General features: G+C 49.0%; 1 protein-coding gene across 2 annotated transcripts in view; it reads right to left on the bottom strand.

Moving 5' to 3' along the window:
- Positions 1-21,241, bottom strand: part of CORO2A (coronin 2A) — a 235,376-nt gene that overhangs the window by 78,792 nt on the left and 135,343 nt on the right. For both annotated transcript variants that reach the window (XM_073664193.1, XM_073664182.1), the window contains exon 4: positions 12,453-12,602. In XM_073664193.1, coding sequence (XP_073520294.1) covers positions 12,453-12,602 — 150 coding nt within the window. The remainder of the gene's footprint in view (positions 1-12,452; positions 12,603-21,241) is intronic.

Raw genomic sequence — 21,241 nt, 5'->3', positions numbered from 1 at the left:
ACAGTGCTCCCCATGACATAGGCAGTACAGCACTCCATATGATAGCACAAGCCACAGTGCTCCCCATGACATAGGCAGTACAGCGCTCCATGTGATAGCACAAGCCACAGGGCTCCCCATGATATAGGCAGTACAGCACTCCATGTGATAGCACAAGCCACAGTGCCCCCCATGACATAGGCAGTACAGCACTCCATGTGATAGCACAAGCCACAGTGCTCCCCATGATATAGGCAGTACAGCACTCCATGTGATAGCACAAGTCACAGTGCTCCCCATGACAGCACTCCATGTGATAGCACAAGCCACAGTGCTCCCCATGACATAGGCAGTACAGCACTCCATGTGATAGCACAAGTCACAGTGCTCCCCATGACATAGGCAGTACAGCGCTCCATGTGATAGCACAAGCCACAGTGCTCCCTGTGACAAAGGCAGTACAGCACTCCATGTGATAGCACAAGCCACAGTGCTCCCCATGACATAGGCAGTACAGCACTCCATGTGATAGCACAAGCCACAGTGCTCCCCATGACATAGGCAGTACAGCAATCCATGTGATAGCACAAGCCACAGTGCTCCCCATGACATAGGCAGTACAGCACTCCATGTGATAGCACAAGCCACAGTGCTCCCCATGACATAGGCAGTACAGCACTCCATGTGATAGCACAAGCCACAGTGCTCCCCATGACATAGGCAGTACAGCGCTCCATGTGATAGCACAAGCCACAGTGCTCCCCATGACATAGGCAGTACAGCGCTCCATGTGATAGCACAAGCCACAGTGCTCCCCATGATATAGGCAGTACAGCACTCCATGTGATAGTAAAAGCCACAGTGCTCCCCATGATATAGGCAGTACAGCGCTCCATGTGATAGCACAAGCCACCGTGTTCCCCATGACATAGGCAGTACAGCGCTCCATGTGATAGCACAAGCCACAATGCTCCCCATGATATAGGCAGTACAGCACTCCATATGATAGCACAAGCCACAGTGCTCCCCATGACATAGGCAGTACAGCGCTCCATGTAATATCACAAGCCACAGTGCTCCCCATGACATAGGCAGTACAGCACTCCATGTGATAGCACAAGCCACAATGTTCCCCATGACATAGGCAGTACAGCGCTCCATGTGATATCACAAGCCACAGTGCTCCCCATGACATAGGCAGTACAGCACTACATGTGATAGCACAAGCCATAGTGCTCCCCATGACATAGGCAGTACAGCACTCCATGTGATAGCACAAGCCACAGTGCTCCCCATGATATAGGCAGTACAGCACTCCATGTGATAGCACAAGCCACAGTGCTCCCCATGATATAGGCAGTACAGCGCTCCATGTGATAGCACAAGCCACAGGGCTCCCCATGATATAGGCAGTACAGCACTCCATGTGATAGCACAAGCCACAGTGCCCCCCATGACATAGGCAGTACAGCGCTCCATGTGATAGCACAAGCCACAGTGCTCCCCATGACATAGGCAGTACAGCGCTCCATGTGATAGCACAAGCCACAGTGCTCCCCATGATATAGGCAGTACAGCACTCCATGTGATAGTAAAAGCCACAGTGCTCCCCATGATATAGGCAGTACAGCGCTCCATGTGATAGCACAAGCCACCGTGTTCCCCATGACATAGGCAGTACAGCGCTCCATGTGATAGCACAAGCCACAATGCTCCCCATGATATAGGCAGTACAGCACTCCATATGATAGCACAAGCCACAGTGCTCCCCATGACATAGGCAGTACAGCGCTCCATGTAATATCACAAGCCACAGTGCTCCCCATGACATAGGCAGTACAGCACTCCATGTGATAGCACAAGCCACAATGTTCCCCATGACATAGGCAGTACAGCGCTCCATGTGATATCACAAGCCACAGTGCTCCCCATGACATAGGCAGTACAGCACTACATGTGATAGCACAAGCCATAGTGATCCCCATGACATAGGCAGTACAGCACTCCATGTGATAGCACAAGCCACAGTGCTCCCCATGATATAGGCAGTACAGCACTCCATGTGATAGCACAAGCCACAGTGCTCCCCATGATATAGGCAGTACAGCGCTCCATGTGATAGCACAAGCCACAGGGCTCCCCATGATATAGGCAGTACAGCACTCCATGTGATAGCACAAGCCACAGTGCCCCCCATGACATAGGCAGTACAGCACTCCATGTGATAGCACAAGCCACAGTGCTCCCCATGACATAGGCAGTACAGCACTCCATGTGATAGCACAAGCCACAGTGCTCCCCATGACATAGGCAGTACAGCACTCCATATGATAGCACAAGCCACAGTGCTCCCCATGACATAGGCAGTACAGCGCTCCATGTGATATCACAAGCCACAGTGCTCCCCATGACATAGGCAGTACAGCACTCCATGTGATAGCACAAGCCACAGTGTTCCCCATGACATAGGCAGTACAGCGCTCCATGTGATATCACAAGCCACAGTGCTCCCCATGACATAGGCAGTACAGCATTCCATGTGATAGCACAAGCCATAGTGCTCCCCATGACATAGGCAGTACAGCACTCCATGTGATAGCACAAGCCACAGTGCTCCCCATGATATAGGCAGTACAGCACTCCATGTGATAGCACAAGCCACAGTGCTCCCCATGATATAGGCAGTACAGCGCTCCATGTGATAGCACAAGCCACAGGGCTCCCCATGATATAGGCAGTACAGCACTCCATGTGATAGCACAAGCCACAGTGCCCCCCATGACATAGGCAGTACAGCACTCCATGTGATAGCACAAGCCACAGTGCTCCCCATGATATAGGCAGTACAGCACTCCATGTGATAGCACAAGTCACAGTGCTCCCCATGACAGCACTCCATGTGATAGCACAAGCCACAGTGCTCCCCATGACATAGGCAGTACAGCACTCCATGTGATAGCACAAGTCACAGTGCTCCCCATGACATAGGCAGTACAGCGCTCCATGTGATAGCACAAGCCACAGTGCTCCCCGTGACAAAGGCAGTACAGCACTCCATGTGATAGCACAAGCCACAGTGCTCCCCATGATATAGGCAGTACAGCACTCCATGTGATAGCACAAGCCACAGTGCTCCCCATGACATAGGCAGTACAGCACTCCATGTGATAGCACAAGCCACAGTGCTCCCCATGACATAGACAGTACAGCACTCCATGTGATAGCACAAGCCACAGTGCTCCCCATGACATAGGCAGTACAGCACTCCATGTGATAGCACAAGAAACAGTGCTCCCCATGACATAGGCAGTACAGCGCTCCATGTGATAGCACAAGCCACAGTGCTCCCCACTGCATAGGCAGCACAGCGCTCCATGTGATAGCACAAGCCACAGTGCTCCCCATGATATAGGCAGTACAGCACTCCATGTGATAGTAAAAGCCACAGTGCTCCCCATGATATAGGCAGTACAGCGCTCCATGTGATAGCACAAGCCACCGTGTTCCCCATGACATAGGCAGTACAGCGCTCCATGTGATAGCACAAGCCACAGTGCTCCCCATGACATAGGCAGTACAGCACTCCATGTGATATCACAAGCCACAATGTTCCCCATGACATAGGCAGTACAGCGCTCCATGTGATATCACAAGCCACAGTGCTCCCCATGACATAGGCAGTACAGCACTCCATGTGATAGCACAAGCCATAGTGCTCCCCATGACATAGGCAGTACAGCACTCCATGTGATAGCACAAGCCACAGTGCTCCCCATGATATAGGCAGTACAGCACTCCATGTGATAGCACAAGCCACAGTGCTCCCCATGATATAGGCAGTACAGCGCTCCATGTGATAGCACAAGCCACAGGGCTCCCCATGATATAGGCAGTACAGCACTCCATGTGATAGCACAAGCCACAGTGCCCCCCATGACATAGGCAGTACAGCACTCCATGTGATAGCACAAGCCACAGTGCTCCCCATGATATAGGCAGTACAGCACTCCATGTGATAGCACAAGTCACAGTGCTCCTCATGACAGCACTCCATGTGATAGCACAAGCCACAGTGCTCCCCATGACATAGGCAGTACAGCACTCCATGTGATAGCACAAGTCACAGTGCTCCCCATGACATAGGCAGTACAGCGCTCCATGTGATAGCACAAGCCACAGTGCTCCCCGTGACAAAGGCAGTACAGCACTCCATGTGATAGCACAAGCCACAGTGCTCCCCATGACATAGGCAGTACAGCACTCCATGTGATAGCACAAGCCACAGTGCTCCCCATGACATAGGCAGTACAGCACTCCATGTGATAGCACAAGCCACAGTGCTCCCCATGACATAGACAGTACAGCACTCCATGTGACAGCACAAGCCACAGTGCTCCCCATGACATAGGCAGTACAGCACTCCATGTGATAGCACAAGCCACAGTGCTCCCCATGACATAGGCAGTACAGCGCTCCATGTGATATCACAAGCCACAGTGCTCCCCATTGCATAGGCAGCACAGCGCTCCATGTGATAGCACAAGCCACAGTGCTCCCCATGATATAGGCAGTACAGCACTCCATGTGATAGTAAAAGCCACAGTGCTCCCCATGATATAGGCAGTACAGCGCTCCATGTGATAGCACAAGCCACCGTGTTCCCCATGACATAGGCAGTACAGCGCTCCATGTGATAGCACAAGCCACAGTGCTCCCCATGACATAGGCAGTACAGCACTCCATGTGATAGCACAAGCCACAATGTTCCCCATGACATAGGCAGTACAGCGCTCCATGTGATATCACAAGCCACAGTGCTCCCCATGACATAGGCAGTACAGCACTCCATGTGATAGCACAAGCCATAGTGCTCCCCATGACATAGGCAGTACAGCACTCCATGTGATAGCACAAGCCACAGTGCTCCCCATGATATAGGCAGTACAGCACTCCATGTGATAGCACAAGCCACAGTGCTCCCCATGATATAGGCAGTACAGCGCTCCATGTTATAGCACAAGCCACAGGGCTCCCCATGATATAGGCAGTACAGCACTCCATGTGATAGCACAAGCCACAGTGCCCCCCATGACATAGGCAGTACAGCACTCCATGTGATAGCACAAGCCACAGTGCTCCCCATGATATAGGCAGTACAGCACTCCATGTGATAGCACAAGTCACAGTGCTCCTCATGACAGCACTCCATGTGATAGCACAAGCCACAGTGCTCCCCATGACATAGGCAGTACAGCACTCCATGTGATTGCACAAGTCACAGTGCTCCCCATGACATAGGCAGTACAGCGCTCCATGTGATAGCACAAGCCACAGTGCTCCCCGTGACAAAGGCAGTACAGCACTCCATGTGATAGCACAAGCCACAGTGCTCCCCATGACATAGGCAGTACAGCACTCCATGTGATAGCACAAGCCAGAGTGCTCCCCATGACATAGGCAGTACAGCACTCCATGTGATAGCACAAGCCACAGTGCTCCCCATCACATAGGCAGTACAGCGCTCCATGTGATAGCACAAGCCACAGTGCTCCCCATGACATAGGCAGTACAGCGCTCCATGTGATAGCACAAGCCACAGTGCTCCCCATGATATAGGCAGTACAGCACTCCATGTGATAGTAAAAGCCACAGTGCTCCCCATGATATAGGCAGTACAGCGCTCCATGTGATAGCACAAGCCACCGTGTTCCCCATGACATAGGCAGTACAGCGCTCCATGTGATAGCACAAGCCACAGTGCTCCCCATGATATAGGCAGTACAGCACTCCATGTGATAGCACAAGCCACAGTGCTCCCCGTGACAAAGGCAGTACAGCGCTCCATGTGATAGCACAAGCCACAGTGCTCCCCATGATATAGCCAGTACAGCACTCCACGTGATAGCACAAGCCACAGTGCTCCCCATGATATAGGCAGTACAGCACTCCACGTGATAGCACAAGCCACAGTGCACCCCATGACATAGGCAGTACAGCGCTCCATGTGATATCACAAGTCACAGTGCACCCCATGACATAGGCAGTACAGCACTCCGTGTGACAGCGCAAGCCACAGTGCTCCCCATGACATAGGCAGTACAGCACTCCATGTGATAGCACAAGCCACAGTGCTCCCCATGACATAGGCAGTACAGCACTCCGTGTGATAATACAAGCCACAGTGCACCCCATGACATAGGCAGTACAGTGCTCCATGTGATATCACAAGCCACAGTGCTGCCCATGATATAGGCAGTACAGCGCTCCATGTGATATCACAAGCCACAGTGCTCCCCATGACATAGGCAGTACAGCACTCCATGTGATAGCACAAGCCACAGTGCTCCCCATGACATAGGCAGTACAGCACTCCATGTGATAGCACAGGCCACAGTGCTCCCCATGATATAGGTAGTACAGCGCTCCATGTGATAGCACAAGCCACAGGGCTCCCCATGATATAGGCAGTACAGAACTCCATATGATAGAACAAGCCACAGTGCTCCCCATGACATAGGCAGTACAGAGCTCCATGTGATATCACAAGCCACAGTGCTCCCCATGACATAGGCAGTACAGCGCTCCATGTGATATCACAAGCCACAGTGCTCCCCATGACATAGGCAGTACAGCGCTCCATGTGATATCACAAGCCACAGTGCTCCCCATGACATAGGCAGTACAGCACTCCATGTGATAGCACAAGCCACAGTGCTCCCCGTGACAAAGGCAGTACAGCGCTCCATGTGATAGCACAAGCCACAGTGCTCCCCATGATATAGGCAGTACAGCACTCCACGTGATAGCACAAGCCACAGTGCTCCCCATGATATAGGCAGTACAGCACTCCACGTGATAGCACAAGCCACAGTGCACCCCATGACATAGGCAGTACAGCGCTCCATGTGATATCACAAGTCACAGTGCACCCCATGACATAGGCAGTACAGCACTCCGTGTGACAGCGCAAGCCACAGTGCTCCCCATGACATAGGCAGTACAGCACTCCATGTGATAGCACAAGCCACAGTGCTCCCCATGACATAGGCAGTACAGCACTCCGTGTGATAATACAAGCCACAGTGCACCCCATGACATAGGCAGTACAGTGCTCCATGTGATATCACAAGCCACAGTGCTGCCCATGATATAGGCAGTACAGCGCTCCATGTGATATCACAAGCCACAGTGCTCCCCATGACATAGGCAGTACAGCACTCCATGTGATAGCACAAGCCACAGTGCTCCCCATGACATAGGCAGTACAGCACTCTATGTGATAGCACAAGCCACAGTGCTCCCCATGATATAGGTAGTACAGCGCTCCATGTGATAGCACAAGCCACAGGGCTCCCCATGATATAGGCAGTACAGAACTCCATATGATAGAACAAGCCACAGTGCTCCCCATGACATAGGCAGTACAGAGCTCCATGTGATATCACAAGCCACAGTGCTCCCCATGACATAGGCAGTACAGCGCTCCATGTGATATCACAAGCCACAGTGCTCCCCATGACATAGGCAGTACAGCGCTCCATGTGATATCACAAGCCACAGTGCTCCCCATGACATAGGCAGTACAGCACTCCATGTGATAGCACAAGCCACAGTGCTCCCCATGACAAAGGCAGCACAGCGCTCCATGTGATAGCACAAGCCACAGTGCTCCCCATGATATAGGCAGTACAGCACTCCACGTGATAGCACAAGCCACAGTGCTCCCCATGATATAGGCAGTACAGCGCTCCATGTGATAGCACAAGCCACAGTGTTCCCCATGACATAGGCAGTACAGCACTCCATGTGATAGCACAAGCCACAGTGCTGCCCATGATATAGGCAGTACAGCGCTCCATGTGATATCACAAGCCACAGTGCTGCCCATGATATAGGCAGTACAGCGCTCCATGTGATATCACAAGCCACAGTGCTCCCCATGACATAGGCAGTACAGCACTCCATGTGATAGCACAAGCCACAGTGCTCCCCATGACATAGGCAGTACAGCACTCCATGTGATAGCACAAGCCACAGTGCTCCCCATAATATAGGTAGTACAGCGCTCCATGTGATAGCACAAGCCACAGGGCTCCCCATGATATAGGCAGTACAGAACTCCATATGATAGAACAAGCCACAGTGCTCCCCATGACATAGGCAGTACAGAGCTCCATGTGGTATCACAAGCCACAGTGCTCCCCATGACATAGGCAGTACAGCGCTCCATGTGATATCACAAGCCACAGTGCTCCCCATGACATAGGCAGTACAGCACTCCATGTGATAGCACAAGCCATAGTGCTCCCCATGACATAGGCAGTACAGCACTCCATGTGATAGCACAAGCCACAGTGCTCCCCATGATATAGGCAGTACAGCACTCCATGTGATAGCACAAGCCACAGTGCTCAACATGATACAGGCAGTACAGCGCTCCATGTGATAGCACAAGCCACAGGGCTCCCCATGATATAGGCAGTACAGCACTCCATGTGATAGCACAAGCCACAGTGCCCCCCATGACATAGGCAGTACAACACTCCATGTGATAGCACAAGCCACAGTGCTCCCCATGATATAGGCAGTACAGCACTCCATGTGATAGCACAAGTCACAGTGCTCCCCATGACAGCACTCCATGTGATAGCACAAGCCACAGTGCTCCCCATGACATAGGCAGTACAGCACTCCATGTGATAGCACAAGTCACAGTGCTCCCCATGACATAGGCAGTACAGCGCTCCATGTGATAGCACAAGCCACAGTGCTCCCCGTGACAAAGGCAGTACAGCACTCCATGTGATAGCACAAGCCACAGTGCTCCCCATGACATAGGCAGTACAGCACTCCATGTGATAGCACAAGCCACAGTGCTCCCCATGACATAGGCAGTACAGCACTCCATGTGATAGCACAAGCCACAGTGCTCCCCATGACATAGGCAGTACAGCACTCCATGTGATAGCACAAGCCACAGTGCTCCCCATGACATAGGCAGTACAGCACTCCATGTGATAGCACAAGCCACAGTGCTCCCCATGACATAGGCAGTACAGCGCTCCATGTGATAGCACAAGCCACAGTGCTCCCCATGACATAGGCAGTACAGCACTCCATGTGATAGCACAAGCCATAGTGCTCCCCATGACATAGGCAGTACAGCACTCCATGTGATAGTACAAGCCACAGTGCTCCCCATGATATAGGCAGTACAGCACTCCATGTGATAGCACAAGCCACAGGGCTCCCCATGATATAGGCAGTACAGCGCTCCATGTGATAGCACAAGCCACAGGGCTCCCCATGATATAGGCAGTACAGCACTCCATGTCATAGCACAAGCCACAGTGCCCCCCATGACATAGGCAGTACAGCACTCCATGTGATAGCACAAGCCACAGTGCTCCCCATGATATAGGCAGTACAGCACTCCATGTGATAGCACAAGTCACAGTGCTCCCCATGACAGCACTCCATGTGATAGCACAAGCCACAGTGCTCCCCATAATATAGGCAGTACAGCACTCCACGTGATAGCACAAGCCACAGTGCTCCCCATGATATAGGCAGTACAGCGCTCCATGTGATAGCACAAGCCACAGTGTTCCCCATGACATAGGCAGTACAGCGCTCCATGTGATAGCACAAGCCACAGTGCTCCCCATGATATAGGCAGTACAGCACTCCACGTGATAGCACAAGCCACAGGGCTCCCAATGACATAGGCAGTACAGCGCTCCATGTGATAGCACAAGCCACAGTGCACCCCATGACATAGGTAGTACAGCGCTCCATGTGATAGCACAAGCCACAGTGCTCCCCATGACACAGGCAGTACAGTGCTCCATGTGATATCACAAGCCACAGTGCACCCCATGACATAGGCAGTACAGCGCTCCATGTGATAGCACAAGCCACAGTGCTCCCCATGACATAGGCAGTACAGCACTCCGTGTGACAGCGCAAGCCACAGTGCTCCCCATGACATAGGCAGTACAGCGCTCCATGTGATAGCACAAGCCACAGTGCTCCCCAAGATATAGGCAGTACAGCGCTCCATGTGATAGCACAAGTCACAGTGCTCCCCATGACATAGGCAGTACAGCACTCCATGTGATAGCACAAGCCACAGTGCTCCCCATGACATAGGCAGTACAGCACTCCATGTGATATCACAAGCCACAGTGCTCCCCATGATATAGGCAGTACAGCACTCCATGTGATAGCACAAGTCACAGTGCTCCCCATGACATAGGCAGTACAGCGCTCCATGTGATAGCACAAGCCACAGTGCTCCCCATGACATAGGCAGTACAGCACTCCGTGTGACAGCGCAAGCCACAGTGCTCCCCATGATATAGCCAGTACAGCGCTCCATGTGATAGCACAAGCCGCAGTGCTCCCCATGACATAGGCAGTACAGCGCTCCATGTGATAGCACAAGCCACAGTGCTCCCCATGACATAGGCAGTACAGCGCTCCATGTGATAGCACAAGCCACATTGCTCCCCATGACATAGGCAGTACAGCACTCCGTGTGATAGCACAAGCCACAGGGCTCCCCATGACATAGGCAGTACAGCACTCCATGTGATAGCACAAGCCACAGTGCTCCCCATGACATAGACAGTACAGTGCTCCATGTGATAGCACAAGCCACAGTGCTCCCCATGACATAGGCAGTACAGCACGCCATGTGATAGCACAAGCCACAGTGCTCCCCATGACATAGGCAGTACAGCGCTCCATGTGATAGCACAAGCCACAGTGCTCCCCATGACATAGGCAGTACAGCACTCCATGTGATAGCACAAGCCACAGTGCTCCCCATGATATAGGCAGTACAGTGCTCCATGTGATAGCACAAGCCACAGTGCTCCCCATGATATAGGCAGTACAGCGCTCCATGTGATAGCACAAGCCACAGTGCTCCCCATGACATAGGCAGTACAGCACTCCGTGTGATAGCACAAGCCACAGTGCTCCCCATGACATAGGCAGTACAGCGCTCCATGTGATAGCACAAGCCACATTGCTCCCCATGACATAGGCAGTACAGCACTCCGTGTGATAGCACAAGCCACAGTGCTCCCCATGATATAGGCAGTACAGCACTCCATGTGATAGCACAAGCCACAGTGCTCCCCATGATATAGGCAGTACAGCGCTCCATGTGATAGCACAAGCCACAGTGCTGCCCATGACATAGGCAGTACAGCACTCCGTGTGATAGCACAAGCCACAGTGCTCCCCATGACATAGGCAGTACAGCGCTCCATGTGATATCACAAGCCACAGTGCTCCCCATGATATAGGCAGTACAGTACTCCATGTGATAGCACAAGCCACAGTGCCCCCCATGACATAGGCAGTACAGCACTCCATGTGATAGTAAAAGCCACAGTGCTCCCCATGACATAGGCAGTACAGCACTCCATGTGATAGTAAAAGCCACAGTGCTCCCCATGACATAGGCAGTACAGCGCTCCATGTGATAGCACAAGCCACATTGCTCCCCATGACATAGGCAGTACAGCACTCCGTGTGATAGCACAAGCCACAGTGCTCCCCATGATATAGGCAGTACAGCACTCCATGTGATAGCACAAGCCACAGTGCTCCCCATGACATAGACAGTACAGTGCTCCATGTGATAGCACAAGCCACCGTGTTCCCCATGACATAGGCAGTACAGCACTCCATGTGATAGCACAAGCCACAGTGCTCCCCATGACATAGACAGTACAGCGCTCCATGTGATAGCACAAGCCACAGTGCTCCCCATGACATAGGCAGTACAGCGCTCCATGTGATAGCACAAGCCACAGTGCTCCCCATGACATAGGCAGTACAGCACTCCGTGTGACAGCGCAAGCCACAGTGCTCCCCATGACATAGGCAGTACAGCACTCCATGTGATAGCACAAGCCACAGTGCTCCCCATGACAGAAGCAGCCACAGGGCTCCAAATTTGCAGCTCACACGCATCTTCCAGGTACCATGGTAAATGACAATATAAATGGAAGGAAGGACTACTATGCTATGGTGGAAAAGTCCATTAGTTCTGATAAGTTCTGAACATGTACATGTTGCATTTCTTTTGCTTGCTTTTCAAAAGCAAATCTAACTCTTCTGCTACGTTTAGTTGTTTCCAATATTGGAAACGGTTTATAAGAAATTACCCATTTAAGAGTACAGCTACATGTACCTGTTCTTTTCTGACTTGTTGGTCCATATCAAGAACAGTTGAGAAATGGTCGCATTCCATATTACAAAATGGGGCCCTTGTCACAGGGGTTACCAATACTATGCTATTGCTACAATTATGTAATAAAGTTCAATATTTACATAAAAGGTTTAATCAAGTGCTTCTAGTCACAGGGCATAATTCATCATCTCACTAAACCATAAATGCATTTATCTGAATATTAGATGAGAATTCTCAAAGATACTTAGTCCAAGTGCCTTACCTTGTAATCATACGCAGTGCTGAATATGATATTACTAGCTGTCGGATGCCACTCTATGAGACCGACTCTTCTAGCATGGCCCACAAGTTCTTTCCGTGCATCGATTATATTCTTTGTTACAAAAGGCTTTGGAATATCCCAAATTTTGACCTGTTTATGGAAGGAAGATTAGAGAAAAAAATAAAAGCATTATTTCACATTAATGATCCAGCCACAAAAAAGTAAAACAACCAAAGTAACACAGAACTGTTCATAAATATAGGTGTGACCAGCTTTAGAGAAAGCTCTATCTTAACCTATGCCTACAAGGTCTTAAAGGGATCTACCCATCGTATTAAGTGATGGTATATCACTAGAATATATCACCATTTTATGATCAATGGTGGTCTCATTCCTGGGCCCTCCACCAATCTAAAGATGGAAGGGGACACACCTAAACCAGCATGTAACATAGTAACATAGTTTTTAAGGTTGAAGGAAGACTAAGTCCATCTAGTTCAACCCATAGCCTAACATGTTGATCCAGAGGAAGGCAAAAAAAAAAACCACGTGGCAAACACTAAGCTCCACATTGGGGAAAAAATTCCTTCCTGACTCCATACGACAATCAGACTAGTAACCTGGATCAACGCCCCATCAAGGAATCTAGTCTAGTGTATATATAACCTGTAATATTATACTTTTCAAGAAAGGCATCCATGCCCTTCTTAAATTTTAGTAGGGAATCACTCATTACAACATCATGCAGCAGAGAGTTCCATAGTCTCACTGCTCTTACAGTAAAGAATCCCCATCTGTGATTATGATTAAACCTTCTTTCCTCCAGACGTAGAAGATGCCCCCTTGTCCCCGTCTCTGGCCTCAGAGTAAAAAGATCAGTAGACAGGTCTTTGTACTGTCCCCTCATATACTTGTACATAGTAATAAGATCACCCCTAAGCCTTCGTTTTTCCACAGTAAATAACCCCAAGTGTAATAACCTGTCTTGGTATTGCAGACCCCCCAGTCCTCTAATAACCTTGGTCGCTCTTCTCTGCACCCTCTCTAGTTCAGCTATGTCTTTCTTATACACCGGAGACCAGAACTGTACACAGTATTCTAAGTGTGGTCGCACTAGTGACTTGTATAGAGGTAAAATTATGTTCTCCTCATGAGCATCTATGCCTCTTTTAATGCATCCCATTATTTTATTTGCCTTTGCAGCGGCTGCCTGACACTGGCCACCAAACGTGAGCTTGTCGTCCACCAATACACCCAGGTCTTTTTCAGTGACAGTTTTGCCCAGTGTTTTACAATTAAGCATATAATTATACATTTTATTTCCTCTGCCCAAGTGCATTACCTTACATTTATCCCCATTAAAGCTCAATTGCCATTTATCAGCCCAAGCTTCTAGTTAACATAGATCCTCCTGTAATATAAAATTGTCCTCCTCTGTATTGATTACCCTGCTGAGTTTAGTGTCATCTGCAAATATTGAAATATTACTCTGTATGTCTCCTACAAGGTCATTAATAAATATGTTAAAAAGAAGCGGACCCAATACTGACCCCTGTGGTACCCCACTGTTAACTGAGAGCCAGTCTGAGTGTGTTCCATTAATAACCACCCTTTGTTTCCTATCACTGAGCCAATTCTTAACCCACTTACATATACACTGCTCAAAAAAATAAAGGGAACACTTAAACAACACAATGTAACTCCAAGTCAATATTCCTTCTGTGAAATCTACCTGTCCATTTATGAAGCAACACTGATTGTGAATCAATTTCTCCTGCTGTTGTGCAAATGGAACAGACAACTGGTAGAAATGATAGGCAATTAGCAAGATACCCCCTATAAAGGAGTGGTTCTGCAGGTGGTGACCACAGACCATTTCTCTGTTCTCATCCTTTTTGGCTGTTGTTTTGGTCACTTTTTCATTTTGCCATTGCTCTCACCCCTAGAGGTACAGTAGCATGAGGCGGTGTCTACAGTACAACCCACAGAAGTTGCTCAGGTAGTGCAGTTCATCCAGGATGGCACATCAGTGCGAGCTGTGGCAAGAAGGGTAGCTGTGTCTGTCAGCACAGTGTCCAGAGCATGGAGCAGATACAAGGAGATGTGGAGGGAGCCATAAAAGGGCAACAACCCAGCACCAGGACCGTTACCTCCTCCTTTGTGCAAGGAGGAACAGGAGGAGCACTGCCAGAGCCCTGCAAAATGACCTCCAGCAGGCCACAAATGTGCATGTGTCTGCACAAACGGTTAGAAACTGACTCTATGAGGGTGGTATGAGGGCCCGACGTCCACAGATGGGGGTTGTGCTCACAGCCCAACACTGTGCAGGACGCTTGGCATTTGCCACAGAACACCAGGATTGGCAAAGTCACCACTGGCACCTGTGCTCTTCACAGATGAAAGCAGGTTCACACTGAGCACATGTGACAGACGTGACAGAGTCTGGAGATGCCGTGGAGAGCGATCTGCTGCCTGCAACATCCTTCAGCATGACCGGTTTGGCAGTGGGTCAGTAATGGTGTGGGGTGGCATTTCTTTGGAGGGCCGCACAGCCCTCCATGTGCTCGCCAGAGGTAGCCTGACTGCCATTAGGTACCGAGATGAGATCCTCAGACCCATTGTAAGACCATATGCTGGTGTGGTTGGCCTTGGGCTTATCCTAATGCTGGACAATGCCAGACCTCATGTGGCTGGAGTGTCTCAGCAGTTCCTGCAAGATGAAGGCATTGAAGCTATGGACTGGCCCGCACGTTACCCAGACCTGAATCCGATTGAGCACATCTGGGACATCATGTCTCGCTCCATCCACCAACATCACGTTGCACCACAGACTGTCCAGGAGTTGGCGGATGCTTTAGTCCAGGTCTGGGAGGAGATCCCACAGGAGACCATCCGCAACCTCATCAGGAGCATGCCCAGGCATTGTAGGGAGGTCATACAGGCACGTGGAGGCCACACACAATACTGAGCCTCATTTTGACTTGTTTTAAGGACATTACATCAAAGTTGGATCGGCCTGTAGTGTGTTTTTCCACTTTAATTTTGGGGATGACTCCAAATCCAGGCCTCCATTGGTTAATAAATTTGATTGCCATTGATGATTTTTGTGTGATTTTGTTGTCAGCACATTCAACTTTGTACAGAACAAAGTATTCAATGAGAATATTTCATTCATTCAGATCTAGGATGTGTTATTTGAGTGTTCCCTTTATTTTTTGAGCAGTGTATTTTCCCCTATCCCCATTGTTCTCATTTTATGTATCAACCTTTTGTGTGGATCCGTATCAAAAGCTTTTGAAAAGTCCATATACACGACATCCACTGCATTTCCTTGGTCCAGTCCGGAAGAGTCCCTCTCTAAGATATCCCTTCACATTAACTTAAATAAGGCTGCAGTTCCCTTAATTACAACTATAATACGACGTAGCACCAAAAGAAAACACATAGTCATTTTAAAAATTCAGTTTTGAAAGCGCCCATTTACATAAAACAGCCAATTTTATAATTCATGTGTTCCTCAATGAAAAGGCATCATTTATCTTTTTTATTGATCTTTTTGTACAATTACATTTGGAGATTATTTGGAATATGCAAATTGAGATTTTGGTTTTAATCCTAAATCATGTGACAAGGCTCGTTAGAGAGTCGATAGTGACTTTTAGGATTGCTACTTTCTATAGATGGCACTAGAGTTCTAGTCCTCTTCCTCTCTGAAGAGACAATTAACAAATAAAAAAAAATTGTAATCATTAAAGAGAACCCATCGGGAGATTCCTGACCCAACCATGTTTACAAGTTTGTTTTAACTCCTTCCTAATGTGGCGATTTTCTGTTTTTTTTTTTTGCATTTTCCTTTTTTCCTCCCCTTCTTCCAAGAGCCATAACGTTTCGTTTTTATTTTTCCATCAACCATAACTGCACGAGAGCCTGTTTTTTGTGATACAAGTTGTACTTTTGAAAGACACCACCCATTTTATCATGTCATGTACTGGAAAGCAGGAAAAAAATTCCAAGTGCAGCAAACTTAGGAAAAAAAAAAAGTCCACAAATGGTTTCTCTTGCTTCCAAGATGGGTGCCACAGTGGCAAGGAGAGCTGCATTAGGTCAAAACCATGCCTCCCCTGTCTTTCTTGTGAGATAGGAAAGGCAGCAGTGGCATGGCAGAAGTGGCCATCCTTGAAAGCAGGAGAAAAGGAACATCAGTCTGAGCAGATAAGGCAGCAGGAGGTAAATGGAGATCAAAAGGGAACAGAATGATCGTTAATACAATCACTCTGTCTTTATACAGCATCAAATTGTACACGGGGTGATGTGCTGCCGATAATGATGATTTTTATGAAGAGATAAATAACTCAATCACTTGACGAATACACGTTTTGTTTGTTGGATGGGTATTCACTGGCATGTTTACACAGGCTAATTATCTGGAACAAGTGTTCTTAGGTACACTCCTTCACCAATTATCAGCTTGTCTAATTAGACTTTTACTTTCCGCTTATGCAACCCTTGGTAGGATTTCCAGGAACTGACGGTTATTTATTTGAATAGTGTGCCTGTGGTCTAGTTGGTGCCCTCCCCTGAGCACTGAGCATTGTGGCTATAATGCAGATAACAAGTAACAGCCGAGACAAAGGCGAAACAAGAGTATGTTTCTTCTATTTAACAACTAATATTAATTGTAAAACATGTATTATATGGTAACAATTTCTTTACAATGTTTGACAGTAAAATAAGAAGGAAATCACATAACAGAATAAAATATCAGAATACACTAGAATTCAGGGGCTGGTAGTTTAAAATGATCTACTGGAGGGAAGGGGAACTCTATTGTCATTAACTATACCGGGCGAGGGGCAGTCTTTTAAAGCTTTGGCAATAATTCCCCTGTCACTCTCTATCCACTTTCGTGATGCCGCTCTGGCGTCTGCTGGTCCCCGCCTGACTACTGTCTTTCCCTCTATCCGTGCCCAGTACCATATGTCTCTGTAAGAGTTAACGGCCCGTCTCACGCGTCCTTCCTGGTCGCCAACCCGACTGTGAATCTCCGATCTGACACCTTCAGATTTCCTGTGATGTCCTGTCACTGGCGCACACATCTGAGAACCGTGTCACCGCAACTTGTTCCCGTTCTGTCGACCGACGTCACCCGGGTGAGGAACCTTGACTGGCGTCGCTCGGATCTTCAGGGCTTGACGTCAACGTCTGGGAACCTTTACTGGTGTCGCTCGGGTCTTGACCATTGATGTCTGGGCTGGGAACCTTGACTGGTGTCGCTCGGGTCTTCGGGGCTTGTCCGTCGACGTCTGGGCTGGGAACCTTGACTGGTGTCATTCGGGTCTTCAGGGCTTGACCGTCGACGTCTGGGCTGGGAACCTTGACTGGTGTCATTCGGGTCTTCGGGGCTTGACCGTCGACGTCTGGGCTGGGAACCTTGACTGGCGTCGCTCGGGTCTTCGGGGCTTGACCGTCGACGTCTGGGCTGGGAACCTTGACTGGTGTCGCTCGGGTTTTCGGGGCTTGACCATCGACGTCTGGGCTGGGAGGATACGCGGTACCTTTCTTCCTGACAGCAGCTCCGGACGCTGCTGTTGTTTCTCCCGTCTCTCTCTTCGGCGTCAGAATCACCTCAGAACTTGCACACGCGCTGTTTTTCTCCTCAGCTTGTTTCCTTGACAACTCTGTCCCCAGAGTCCTGATTAAACTCCTCCACTCTGCCACGTCTCCATGCTGTTCTGGTTCCACAGTGCCTTGTCTCCTTACATGGCCACCCTAAGAATTGTGATATTCAGACTGTGCTCTCCCCAGCCTACCTACTGAGCATTGCATAAATGACTACTGGCCAGCCTTCAGTGGGTTATCCTTTGCTGCCAATGCCTTACTCCAACCACCAATGAGGATGGTACATGAAAGCCTGTGCCCGGCATGGTTGTGAAGTCACTTTCCACAACATCCCTTGGTAACATGGAGCCCCTGTCCCCTCTGCTTCATATAATATTGTCATTTCTATCTCCTGCTCCTTTCTTCATACCTCCTGCTGACTCCTCCCCAGATTTTGCCTCTTACAATGGGGGCCTCTGCCTAACCCTCTCTGCGGGAATCAGAGGTTTTGCATAGCTGGTAAGGAGCTGTAATGACGTCTGCAGCTTGCTCCAGTGCTTCCTTAGCGGTGCCTGCCTCCACTTTCTAGCTGTGCTGATTGGAGGAGCAGCACACAGAAATTGCTACTCCAACAGTCAAGGTTCACTAGATTTTTCTCTGCAATTGGAGAGGAGGGAGCACTTTTCGTCTTCCTTCATCTGTCTGCTGTGCAACCCAAGCGTTTATGCTTTCCCCTTCCCCCCTTCGGACAGGTGCCAATTTTACTGGGAAGGGGGTTATGAAAACAATAATACAATGAAATATTATTATTTAAATTTGGTGGCACCTCCTGCAATGCATTGGCAAGAGAGTGTGATCGCAAAAAGTCACTGATGGACAGCAATAATGCTTCACATCTTGTATTTTGCAAAAATGCTTGGCAAAAAGGAGTGCAGCACAAGGACATGCTGGTTTCCTGCTTCAATGTTGCAACACTTGATCGTAGTTTTATTTTTAGCCTTTGTGCACACTGTGCGTTTTTGGTGCATTTTTTCCAAGCGGAAATGAGCCAAAAATGCTATGTAATCTGTGTGCCAGCTAATGTAGTGACAATCTTGAAGTGCTGTGCACATGATCAAGAATTTTCCTGTCAGGATTGTCATTGCGTTTAAATTTGCAGCATGTCCATTCTTTGTGCGTTTCTGCAGCGTTTTTCACCCACTTACTTCAATTGAGTCAGTCAAATCTGCGGCAAAAACGCAGCTCTAAAAATATTTCCGGATTTGCTGCGGATTCTTGCTGCGGATTTGACTGACGAAATTCAAGTCAATGAGGCCAAAACGCACACAGAATTGCCTGCGGGAGATTACTCCTTCCATCGGCCTTCGGCTGCTCCCGCTGATAATAGCGGGAGCAGGCATGGCTGAGGGGAGAAATAGTTTCTTCAGCCGGCGTCTGTGCTCCGTGTAAAAAAAAAAAAAAGTTAAAATAAATCGATATTAAAATAAAAAACACTTCATACTCACCTATTCGCTGTACTCCCAATGTCCCACGGCGATTCGATCACCTGGCAGCACTCTATACACTGGCAGGAGCGTGATCGCTCCCTGCAGTGTATAGCGCTGAGCTGCTGGGACTGAGATCACTGGAGTTCAATCAGCTGATGATCAGCTGAGAGCTCTGTTTTTTTCTCACACAACATTGATGCAGTAAGTGAGGTCACCGGAGCTCGTCTGCTGATCTTCACCTGATGAACTCCAGTGGCCTCACTCCCAGCAGCTCTGCGCTATACACTACAGGAGTGATTACATTCTTGTCAGTGTATACAGTGCTGTCCTCTACAACAGTCACATCAGTGATTGCTAGTGTGACTGCTGTAGAAGTGACCCAGATCGTCGTGGGACACTGGATTATGTCATCACAGTGGACAGGTGAGGGATATGATTGTTTTTTATTTTTTCACAGGTGACAATAGCTTCAGTGGAATGGGCATTAGGTGAGTATATGGTGTTTTTTATTTTTAAATAAATGATTAAAACCGTGTGGAATTTTATTTCAAATAAAAGACTTTATTCTGGCTGTGTCTTCATTTCAAAAACTTTACTACTGGGTTATTAATGGGGGCGTCTTATAGACACCCTCCATTACTAACCTGGAATTTATGTCAGCTGCCAATACAAGGCTGACATGAACCCCAACAATATTACCCCACTTGTCACCGCACCAGGACAAGTGGAAAGAGTGGAGGCTAAGCGCCAGATTTGGCGCATATTATGGATGCGCCTGTGCTGGGGCCGCTGAGAGCTGATACAATTAGGCTCAGGGGGAGGGGCAGGATCCATGGCCCCTTCCCTGGCTATTAATATCAGCCCACAGCTGTCTGCCTAGACTTTGCTGGTTAAATTTTATAGGGGGATCCTACATCATTTTTTTTCTGGGGTCTCCATGTAATCTAGCCAGTAAAGACTAAGCAACAGCTGTGGGCTGCTATTAATTACCAAGGAACATTTTTGGATAATGGCCCCTTCCCTGGCTAGTAATATCAGCCCCCAGTGGTTGCCTTTCCCTCTGCTGGTTATGAAAATGACGCAGGAGCCCACGATCCGGATGTAGCAGCGCTTTGGATGCAGCATATTCTTGCTGCATCCAAAACGCTGTGTTCTATTGAACGCAGGTAAATCCGCATGTGTTCACTAAACCATGCGGATTTACCACATTCAATACATTCTAGTGGTCAAATTTCTGTTGTGGAGACTAGCGACTCCACAAGCGAATTTGACATGCTTGGGCCTGAAAGAAACGCTGCATGTCAATGTCCACGGGTGATCTGCAGACTCAGACGCACGCATAGTGGACACTATGCTGTAACATCTGGCCGCTGCGGGTTTGACGCTGCATAAATACGCAGTGTCAAACCCACAGCATTTCCTGATCATGGGCACGTACCCAAACTCACCCGCAGCAGTCAAAGATTTTGACGGATTGAAATGTCATTACATGTAGTGGATCCACATGTACTGACAAAACAAGTGCGGAATTGGAGCACAGTGTTTTGGACGCAGCGAAAAAACACTGGGTCCAAAGCGCTGCTGGTTGCTGATCGTGGGGACGTAGCGGCTAACCAAATAGCTGTGAGCTGTTATTAATAGCCAGGGAACATGTTGGCCTAATGGCCCCTTCCCAGGCTAAAAATAGTAGCTCTCAGCTGCCCC

The sequence above is a fragment of the Phyllobates terribilis genome, unplaced genomic scaffold (assembly GCF_046119375.1).
Source record: "Phyllobates terribilis strain yellow unplaced genomic scaffold, ASM4611937v1 Scaffold_1__5_contigs__length_1240528914, whole genome shotgun sequence".
Classification (NCBI taxonomy): Eukaryota; Metazoa; Chordata; class Amphibia; order Anura; family Dendrobatidae; genus Phyllobates; species Phyllobates terribilis.
The sequence above is the reverse complement of the archived record's forward strand: the minus strand, read 5'-3'. Positions and strand labels throughout refer to the sequence as shown.